This window comes from Jaculus jaculus, chromosome 1 (assembly GCF_020740685.1).
Source record: "Jaculus jaculus isolate mJacJac1 chromosome 1, mJacJac1.mat.Y.cur, whole genome shotgun sequence".
In the NCBI taxonomy this organism is placed as follows: Eukaryota; Metazoa; Chordata; class Mammalia; order Rodentia; family Dipodidae; genus Jaculus; species Jaculus jaculus.
The window spans coordinates 241,269,893-241,280,478 of record NC_059102.1 but is presented as its reverse complement, the minus strand read 5'-3'; the positions used below and the strand labels follow the sequence as shown (position 1 = coordinate 241,280,478).

General features: G+C 52.0%; 1 protein-coding gene across 1 annotated transcript in view; it reads right to left on the bottom strand.

Moving 5' to 3' along the window:
• The window catches only part of Nlrc5 (NLR family CARD domain containing 5), a 57,369-nt gene continuing 46,783 nt past the window's right edge, over positions 1-10,586 (bottom strand). The window contains exons 34-45 of the mRNA XM_045142712.1: positions 10,223-10,306; positions 9,638-9,721; positions 7,564-7,647; positions 5,349-5,432; positions 4,958-5,041; positions 4,760-4,837; positions 3,727-3,810; positions 3,572-3,643; positions 3,235-3,318; positions 1,290-1,373; positions 921-1,004; positions 1-443 (exon numbers count right to left, since the gene is read on the bottom strand). Coding sequence (XP_044998647.1) covers positions 332-443; positions 921-1,004; positions 1,290-1,373; positions 3,235-3,318; positions 3,572-3,643; positions 3,727-3,810; positions 4,760-4,837; positions 4,958-5,041; positions 5,349-5,432; positions 7,564-7,647; positions 9,638-9,721; positions 10,223-10,306 — 1,018 coding nt within the window. The 3' untranslated portion in view covers positions 1-331. The remainder of the gene's footprint in view (positions 444-920; positions 1,005-1,289; positions 1,374-3,234; positions 3,319-3,571; positions 3,644-3,726; positions 3,811-4,759; positions 4,838-4,957; positions 5,042-5,348; positions 5,433-7,563; positions 7,648-9,637; positions 9,722-10,222; positions 10,307-10,586) is intronic.

Genomic DNA, 10,586 nt, shown 5'->3' with positions numbered 1-10,586 from the left:
TATATTGATACTGGTACTGTTAGGAACTGTTGGCCACATGTCATACTTCAAGTTCATGTAATGTCAGGTGGTCATACTTCTCTGTCATGTATGACATCATGACAACCTCATTGTCCCAATGTCCCCCTGGTTACACATGCCATATAGGATGTAGGGTACTCTTTTGGTCAAATCAAGCCCCCACTCGGTCCTCAAGAAAGTCCACCCTGAGGATCACCTCTGGAGGCATACACAAGTTGCAGGATATCAGCTGGGGTTCTTCTCCAGACCCGCTGTCCTCGTGGGTGATGTCACCATTACTTGGCTGGACTCAAGGGTCTTAAGAGGGCCATCAGGTGTCCCCAGGGGCCTCGGAGTGCTTGTCAAAGAAAGCAAAGTCCAGCCTGGGCTCCTGGCTCTGCAGACACTGGGCCGCACTAGGGGGAATGGGGTTGTTCCAGAGGCTGTGGGCACAGAGATGGGTGTCAGCCCAGAGCTGTTCCCTCATCCTCCGGTCTCTGTCCCCGCCACCCCCCAGGTGAGAGATGGAGGCCCCAAGTGGAAGAGCCCTGCTGCGTCACTCAGCGGAGGTACTGTGTGGAAGAATGCTCTACTGACATGGCCCCAGTGCAAGCCTGTGTGCCCGCGCTCAGCGCTACATACACTCACCACTACATACACTCACCACTCTCAGACTGATAACATCACCGTCCTCCAGTTTACAATTAAGCACAACAGGTTCAGAGAGGTCAAATGACTGATGCAAAGTTAACACAGTGGGCAAATAGCAGAGCTGGGATTAGATCCAGGTCTACTGGTTGCCACAATTCCTCTTGGAGTAGTCCAAGTCTTCCTAGGATATCCTCAACCCAGGCCTTGCCTCTTCCCACAGGAAGTCCCTTTAGATTAGGCCCCAACTCCCACCCCTGCGCCTCAGTTACCGGATGACTTGGATGCAAGAGCCCCGGGCCAGCCCTTGAGCCAAAAGCCAGGCTCCCTGCGCTGAGATCCGGTTCTTCTCCAGGCTTCCCAGTGGGCAGTGGGGGAAGGGCAAAGACAGGCAGGCATGTCTTTGAACTTCCCCATGTCCCTCTTCTGCACACTGCCAGCATACAGCAGGGGACTTGGGGTGGGACATGTAGGCTGAAAGCTATGGCTCAGGGAGGACCAAGCGTCACAGGGGCTTGGGTCAGACCCGAGTGTGCCCTCCAAGGGGGGTCTCTGGGGGGCTGGGGTGGTCCAGCAGCCTCTGGGCTTTCCCAGGATGTAGGTCCCTTCTGCCCTCCCCACTTCGGGTGAGCCTGTCATACTCCACTCTCTTCAGCTGGATCATCTGTGGCAGCACCTGGGCCAGTTCAGCAGCAGCCTCATCCCCAAGGAGGTTCCAGGACAGCCTGCAAAGTGGGGGTGGGGTGAGGTGAAGGGTGAGGATGGAGAGGACACCAGCGGGGGTGGGTACAAGAGGTGCTGCCTGACCAGGGACTCGAGTCCTTTCTTCTGCATACTTCTCAGGACAGACAGCTTCTTCCTACCTGCCTGCTCCCACCCCCACCTCCAACTCCTCAGCTGCTCTGATACCCGGAATCCACAGAGCTTGGGAACCAGCTGTCCTGGAGTACAAAAAGCATGGTCCTCCTCCTTACAACGTGCTCCCTCCAGGCATAAAATGGCCTCGATATCCATGACCTCACAGTGCCCGACACTACCTACACAAGACCATCGTAAGAGGAGGGAAAGACCGCGACATCAAAATAAAAGACTGATTGACATGGGGAGGGGTTATGATGGAGAATGGAATTTCAAAGGGGAAAGTGGGGGAGGGAGGGTATTACCATGGGATAGTTTTTATAATCATGGGAAGTGTTTTTAAAATTGAGAAAAAATAAAATAAGATTAAAAAAAAAAAGCATGGTCCTCACCACAACGTGAGGTGCGTGTCTACCGTCTCGATGCCTGCTCTACACGTTTGCCACGATCTGTGCACCTGGCTGATGGCTTTCTTTCAGATTCCCTCCCCCCCGCCCTATTCTTTAATAACTTCATGTCCAAAAGAAGCATGTGTCCCCACCACCCATGAAAGCACCTTGTGAAGGACCTAACGAGGAAGGCAGTAAAGACGAAAAATAAACAATGGCAAAATAGCTGGGATCTATGTCCTTCAGAATGTTGAGTCCCTGCCCACCTCTACCCCCACCACTGGTTAAAAAGAAAGGACCGGGCCGGGGAGATGGCTTAGCAGTTAAGGCGCTTGCTTGTGAAGCCAAAGGACCCAGGTTTGATTCCCCAAGACCCACGTAGGCCAGATGCCCAAGGTGGCGCATGCTCCTGGAATTCGTTTGCAGTGGTTGGAGGCCCTGGCATGCCTATTCTCTCTCTCTCCTTCTCTGCCACTTTCTCTCTTTCAAATAAATACATAAAAATATTTTTTTTTTTTTAAAAAAAGGGTGAGTGGTGTCAGCTTTCAAGATGAGCGAGGGCTGACCTGAGGCCTTCTCTGTGATGTGCCTCAGAGAATCAAGGTCTTTAGGGGCTGGTGGTGAAGGGCAGTGACAGAAAACTTGCCTAGCATGCATGAGGCCCTGGGTTCCACCTCTGGGCCTGTAAAAGAGCCATGACCTGAGGTATTTTCTGTGGTATAACTCAAAGAATACATGAGGTCCTGAGTTCTATTCCAAGCACCACAAACATAAAAACAGAAAACAGCAAAATTCCTAATTTTGAACATGCAGACTTAAAAAAATCCCCTGGTATTCACTCATGCCCTACACTTTTGGAAGTAGCCTTTTTTGCCACTGTGGAGAGACTAGCCCCAGCGTCTGGTTTGGCCATTTGGCAGCGCCGCCATATTCCAAGGTCTGAACCAGTGCAGTTGTCAAGGGGGAGCCAGGCACAGGCAGGTTGGGCAGCAGGATGTCCACCAGCATATGCCTCTGAGTCACCAACAGCCTTTCATGAACGGAGGCTCATAGGCCAAGCAAGATGCCACCCAAGGAAAGGGTCAGAACAGGGACCCTTCTTACAGTTCCACCTCCCCTCCCCACAGATGGGCAACAGGTAGGAGAGGCTGAACCACTTTGTCTTGGATTACTGGAGCTCACGTCATAAACTTCTAAGCAAGAAAGAGCTTCCCCCTCTACAGATGGGAGGACCCGTGGAGGAGAGGACAGCGCCAAGTCACACAGTGGGCAGGGCCATTCCCCCCCCTCCCCCGCGTCACTTGCTTCCCCCAGCTCAAGGGACCACCCAAACACTCACAAGATTTCTTCCAGGGCTGGGCAGAGGATGAGACTGGCAACAAGGCGCTTGGCGGCTTGGTCATCAATTTCACAGGAAACCATGCTGGGATGAAATGGGGGTGTCTGAGTCAGCAGCATCTCAGGAAGAACCCCTCCTCCCACAGCGAGAGCAGGAGGGAGCAGAGCATTCCGACGAGGGGCAAGATGGGAATCTTAAGACAGTGCCCTTCTTTCTTGACCCCTACCGGCGAGTCCTCTGTTCCTTCAGACCTTCTGGTGTGTGTCGGGCTCCTCAGGAGGAGGCTTGTGGCCCTACGACAGCCCTTCCTCCCTGGCACCCAGGGGAGGCTACTTACTCAATCTGTCTGAGCAGCCGGAACCCTTTGCAGAAGTGTGGGACCCCTCCAGCCAGCTTGTTCCCTGCCAAGCTATGGGTCAGGGGAGACGGCCATGAGGAACATTCTAGATCCTTTCTGTTTTGCTTCCTGCCCAGCCAGGACTCCCTACTCACATGATCTCTTCCATATTTGGACACCACTCTAGGGCCTGGACCAGGCGCAAGGCCCCCTTTGGGCCCAGGTGGCTGGATGGTAGGCTGTGGAAAGGGCAGGGCAAGAGAAGCCTAGGGTCGGCTCTGTGGATTGGGAGGTTTTCCTAAGCCCAACCCCCTCTCAACCTTGCCTCAGCCTGTAACAGACCATAACTGCTCCCCCCACCCCCTGCCTCCTGTCCCTGCCTAGCGAGGATCCTGATGGGTTTCAAGAGCTCCACTTTGAAACCAGGTGTGGTGGCACACGCCTTGAATTTAAGGCCACCCTGAGACCACCAGGTCAGCCTCGGCTTGAGCAAGACCCTACCTTGAAAATAAAAAAAAAAATTAAAAAATCTCTAACTTTGAGGTTTGACACTCAAGTTCAAGTCCTGGCTTCTCAATGCATTAGAATGGCAAGCTCTCCATACTTCACTTGTCCTAGCCTTATTGCCCTTCCTGGAAACTGAAGCATGCAAGACTCCCAGCCCCTGGGGCTACTGAGAGCTCAGGAGGCCCTGGGTTTCACCTGTGGAGGGCAGAGCCCTGGTCTTAAAGCTTTCTGTCTCATAGCCCTTTGCTCACGTGTCCTTGCCCATCCAGGCAGGCCATACTGACATTGGTAACTTTTGTTTTGTTTTTCGAGGTAGGGTTTCTCTCTAGCCCAGGCTGACCTGGAATTCACTATGTAGTCTCAGGGTGACCTTGAATCCACAGCGATCCTCCAACCTCTGCCTCCCTAGTGCTGGGATTAAAGGCGGGCACGACCATGTCTGGGTCTAACATTGGTAACTTCTTTTGCAGATAAGGAAACTGAGCCAGGGACAGGGCCAGCACTATGCTGGGTCTCCTGATGGCTCTGCTGGGACATCAGAGACTGGGGAGTGGCAGCTTGGCAGGGGCCCATGCTCTGGTTTGGTGTTAGGCCAGCTGATGAACCATGGGTTGCCCACTGCTCCCAGGCTCTCTCCCCACAAGCCCTGCATGCACACTGAGTGGGGTGGGGGACACTCACCTCAGGACTGTCAGGTGTGGGGGCAACCCCTGAGCCAGCTCCAAAGCTGTGGGATCCCCCAGAACATTATGGCCAAGCCTGAAAGAGGAGGGGGTGATGCATGGAGTGTGGGCAGCCTGCTCAGGACACATGCACTGCATCCCTGGAGGCCAAGAAGTCCAGGGGACCTGTACACACCCCACCTACGCAGGTACTCACATGACTTCCTCTAGACGCCTGCAAAGGGTGAGGGACTTTGCCAACTGCACTCCTCCAGCCAGGCCAATGCTGTTCCCTGAAAGACTGCAGGAGAGGGTCACGGTCAGGTTTCCCCACTCCCACCTCACCCCACCACATCTGTAGGGGCCCAAGGAACAATCCCCCCTCCCCGCATGCCTCCGACTTGATGAAACATAATGACTCAGAGGACAGGGACCAGGGTGGCTCATGGTCCTATAGCTAGAGCCAGAGAAGATCACCAAGCCCCCTGCCTGGACACAGAGGCTGGGGGAAGGAGGAACCTTCTAGTGCTCATCTGATTCAGAGGGTCAGTGTCGCCCAGGAGAACGGACGGCTGCTGCCTGCCCCTCTCAACAGGGCTGGTACTCACTCTATCTTCCTGAGCTCTGGAAACTCTGGCAGGATGGCAGCTAAATGCTCGGCACCAGTGTCCCCAATCTGAGTGTGGCTTAAGCTTAGGGAGAAAAGCAGAGGCCCAGAGCTATCAGTCAGCCGCCTGCCCATCTCTTCTTGTTCACACCACTCCCGGATGAGAAGCAACGCAGGCTAGGGCCTCAGCTCTTCTGAGAAAGCCTCATGGCCCTGTGCTCAGTGAGGACTCCCAACTCCTGGCTTCTGTTTAGGATGTTCCCCCTATTATTCATCCTAAGTATTTCTTCCTACAACTGATAGTCTTGTATTCTATCTTTGGTCTCCAAGGCTGTCCCCTGGGATTGGTTATGCAGTGTGGACACGTGTTTTGAAGGGGCTGAGACTAAGATATGACAAACACCCTTGAATAACTGGGCAGCAGCTCAGAGAGGCTCCTCCATCTGCCGCTGTTCTCCCCGACCAAGTCCAGTATCTCCAGTGTGGCCTGGGCCACTGAGTCCCACCATCCTCCTGTCTGCCCTTCTCAAGAGTTGGAGTTACAGGTATGCATAGCCACACCTAGCCTGGAAGCTGACCTTGGGTGGGCTCCCCAGTTCAGGCAGATGAGCTGCTTCTCTGAGCAATGGAAAGCTTTTCTCTCTCATTGTCACCATGATCATTTCTGCCTTTTCTCCACTCTGGCAGGCCCTGCCTCTGTGAGTGGCAAGAATAAAGTCAAATGAAATGGCCCAGGCAAACCGGCTCAGTCTCTTGTTAAATGTCTGCTTATCTAAGAGGTATTTCTTTTTTCCTTTTGCAGATACATTTCAGTGACCATCTCTCAGTGAATTCATCTTAGGCCCTGTACCCCTTCCTATGCCTTTATGCTGCTGAAGTTGGTCTCAGACGAAGCCAAAGCAAGGCCTGTGTCATTGCTTGGGTTTTTTTTTTTCTTTCTTCAAGGTAGGGTCTTGCTCTAGCCCAGGCTAACCTGGAATTCACTATGTAGTATCAGGGTGGCTTTGAACTCACAGTGATCCTCCTACCTCTGCCTCCAAAGTGCTGGGATTAAAGGTGTGAGCCACCATGCCCAGCTCATATGGGTTTAAATTTTTTTTCTTTATTTATTGGTGGGGCAGGGGGAGGAAATGGGCACACCGGGGCCTCTTACCACTGCAAATGCACTCCAGATGCGTGCACCACTTTGTGCATCTGGCTTTATGTGGATACTGGGGAATCAAACCTTTGGTTGTTCTGGCAAGTGCCTTATCACTGAGCCATCTCTCCAGCCCCATGTACATGTTTGTTGTTGTTTTGTTTTTTGAGTAGGGTCTCATTTTAGCTCAGGCTGACCTGGAATTCACTATGTAGTCTCTCAGGGTGGCCTCGAACTCATGGTGATCTTCCTGCTTCTGCTTTCTGGGTGCTGGGATTAAAGGTGTGCACCACCATGCCCAGCAACATTTTTTTTAAAACATATTTGTTTTATTTATTTGATAGAGACAGGGAGAAAGAGGCAGACAGAAAGACCGTTATGGGCACCCTAGGATGTTCTGTCACTGCAAACAAACTTAGATTTATGCGCCATTTAGTGTATCTGGCTTTATGTGGGTACTGGGGAAATGAACCTGTGTGGTCAGGCATTCAGGCTTGGCAAGCAAGCAAGCAAGTGCCTTTAATCATTGAGTCATCTATCCAGCCCAGATTTGTTTTTAGTCACAATATTTTGTGTTTGGAAGAACCACATTAAAAGAACATTGCAGAGCTAAAGTGAGACCCTCCCTCAAAAAACCAAAAAAATAAAATAAAAATAAAAATATTAAAAAAAGAGCATTGTATTTGGTTGTCAGGCAGGCAGGGAGTGAAGTCCAAAGGCAGCGGTCAAGTCTAGCCTTTCATGTCACGAAGTGTGGTCCATGGCCCCAGGTGCATCACTGTGGTGTTTGTTGAAAACACAGAGTGTGGGCATTTGGACCTGTGTGGTTTGAATTTGCATTGATGTGAAGGGCTGTTCTAGAGCTTGGACCTAACTCCCTCAGGTCTCCTGCATAACTAGGAGAAAGGTGGTTGCACTAATGGCCAGTGGGCATCAACCAGGGAGATACAGGGTTGTCCCTAGAGGGAGCCATCAAGGATCCTCAGGGAGACGCACTGTGCTTTCCTGGGTGGTGTCCCAACAGAATTGGCTAGGGGATGGTGTGTGTGTGTGTGGGGGGTGTCATTCTCTCACTTACCAGAGGCACTGCAGGACGGTCATGTGGCTTAGTCCTTGAATGAGCATGGCCAGCATGGAGCCTCCCAGTGGAAAGTGGCTGAAGCTGGGGAGAGGAGGCTGGATGAGCTTGGCATGGCTGGGGTGTAGACCAAGGCCCTGTCTAGTGGGAACTTGCAAGGCCTCTGGGTTGAGCGTACCCTGGGGCCTCCAGGACAGCCCCTCAGTGTGAAAAATATACAAAGCAAACAGCACCCGAAAATCCTACCTAGATTATTGGGGTCATGTGGGCAATTATTGGGGTTCTACTTTCTGAACACATGGACCCAGACACGGGGTCAATAATGGTGATTACGTAGTAAGTATGTGAAAGGCAACTTGATGTGCTCAAATCGAGACAGCCTCAGCCAGCAAGGATAGCCAGCACCCCACCAAGGGCTGAGGGCTGACCCCAGATGGCATCTCCTAATCTGGGTCCACACTCTTCGCCGTTCGGCTGCAGGGGGACAGCCTGAAGAAGATGGCTAGGTTTGAGGGGAGCTGGAGGAAATGATAGATCTAGAGAGGGATGAGGCCTCTGGGCTGAGGATCCCATCTCCTCCTTTCACACAGGAGTGATGGTGTGCCAACTAATAGATAGGGAAACTGAGGCAGAAAGTGGTGAAGAACAGTATGAGTACATGGGACCCAAGATTGAGAATGATGGGCCGGGGGTGGGGGACTCTTCCCTGCTGACCACCAGTTCCTAGCCCTGGCTCAGGCAACCTGGACACACAGATTTGTCAAGCACATGAATGAGCCAAAGAAGCCATTGGGTATCTAGCACTCAAGTAGAAGGCTCCAGGAGGCTGATGCCTGGGGAAGACGCAAGCAATAATTCTGCAGGAAGACAGGTGGCCTTGGGTGTCACAAATCCCTCTCATTACCCATGGCCCCGCACAGGACAAGCCAAGAGGGACAAAGGGGACTGTCATTGTTATGGGGCCAAAAGTCCAAAGGCTACTTTTTAAATACGCACTACATATGTAGAGAAAAATCTGGAAACATTCACAAGCTTCCTGTTCCAGGAAGGGTTTTCAGAGAGTGTCATCTCCAGAGGAGTTTGCCCTCTGGGTGACATACTTCTGTAATGATGGAATTTTTTTTTTTTTATAACCAGGGTACATTTTAGGTCATCAGAAAAAAAAATTCAGATGAAAAGCATAAAATGCAGTGTGTTCAATGTGTTCACAAGATACTGCTTAAATAGGAATCTGTCCAACATGGGACTTTTTTTTTTTTTTTTTTTTTTTTTAGGTTGGGCTGTTTCTGGAGGTTCTACAAATTTGGTGATTCCAAATTACCAGGGTGAGTAAAAGTGGCCAATTACTAAGGAAAAATTATAGACACGGGTAGTAGGCACTAGGGTGGGCCTGCCCAGTTTGTGTACCCTCCTCTGTTAGCACCAGAAGCATCACTCTCTAAGCTCAGAGGCCAGGATGGGCATGTGACCCCACCTGGCCAATGAGTCCATCATGATTTGTTTAGGTGGACATGTGACCCAAACTCATCCAATAAGTGTCCAGCTAGTCAAAGATGCTCCTTTTCCATGAAGATGAGAGAGTGAGAGGTGGACAGCCTGCCTTGGTGAAGGATATATGTTGACCAGTATCCAACCTCTGGATCCAGTCCTGCCTGGAATTAGTTTGCCTTTTAACTTTCTTTCTTTCTTTTTTTTTTTTTTTAAGGTATGGTCCTGCTGTAGCCCAGGCAGACCTGGAACTCATTCGGTAGTCTCAGGCTGGCCTCGAACTCACAGAGATCCTCCTACTTTTGCCTCCCAAGTGCTAGGATTAAAGGCGCACGCCACCATGCCCAGCTGCCTCCTAACTTTCAATGACATGAGCTTATAAACTCCTGCCATTGAGTTGGAGGTTTTGTTTCCAGGAAAGGTTTTGGAGGGTGTTTGGCTTACCTGTCTCCTCCAGAGACTGGACAGTGTGTTCACAAGAGACACAGTGATTCCTAGGCCTGCTCTGTACATCCCTCTCCATGAACCCACACTTTCCCCTCCCCAGTGGATTCCCCCCTCTCAACCCCTACCCACCCACACTTACTGCAGCCTCCTCAATTCACAGGTCCCTTGGAGGGCTTGCACCAGCAGCTCGGTGTTCTCTGCATCACACTGATTGTGAGAGAAGCTGGAAGGGACCAGGCAGGAGGCTAGGATCAGGCAAGCATGCCCAGGCCCTGAAATGGAGCTGTCCAACCAGCTCCCAGCCCCTGAGCTCCGGGGAGGCTGCAGACCCTAGGCTAGGCTTGTTGTCTTGCCTGGGTGAAGGCTGCACAGAGGAGGCTGGGGAGAGGGATAAGCATGCGTGCAATGATCCTTCTGTCCCTGCGTGTTCTCTGCACCCTGGCTCCATCTTCAGCTGAGGCAGAGCTGGATTGGGAGCCCCATTTTGACAGATGTGCAGTCCCAGCCCAGGGAGGAAGAGGTCAGACACCATGAATCAAAGATAAAGTCGGAACCAAAAACACAGTGTTCATGCTGGTGTGGGCCAAACTGGAGCTACTGGACTTGGTCAGGAGAACTGTGACACGTGGAAGAGCCTCTGTCCACCATACCACAGGCCATCTGTCTGCCCAGCCCTTCCCTTGGCTGGCCATTCCTTCCTGGGTCCCCACAATGGCTGACTCACTCTAGCTCCTCCAGGTGGTAACAGCATCCCAGTCCAGAGGCCAGATGGGTGAGGCCATCAGCGCTCACATAGCTGGAGGTCAGCCTGGTAGGGACCAAAGGGTAGTAGCAGGTCAGGGACCCTGGGCCGCAGCAGCTCTGAAGCTGGTGACAGGGACTGGGGCATGGCTGCTGGCTTGTTGTAAACCTCTCCCATATGGACTACTCAAGCCAAGATTATAGCCCAAGGCAGGAGCCAGGGGTGTCCTTTAAAGCACAGTCATCAGGGAGCAACTTTGTCAGCCAGGCCATGGTTGACTGGACTCTGGTCCAGCTAACACTGTTTACCACAGCCCTGCATCTTCTGGACAAGTACTAGAGAGAGG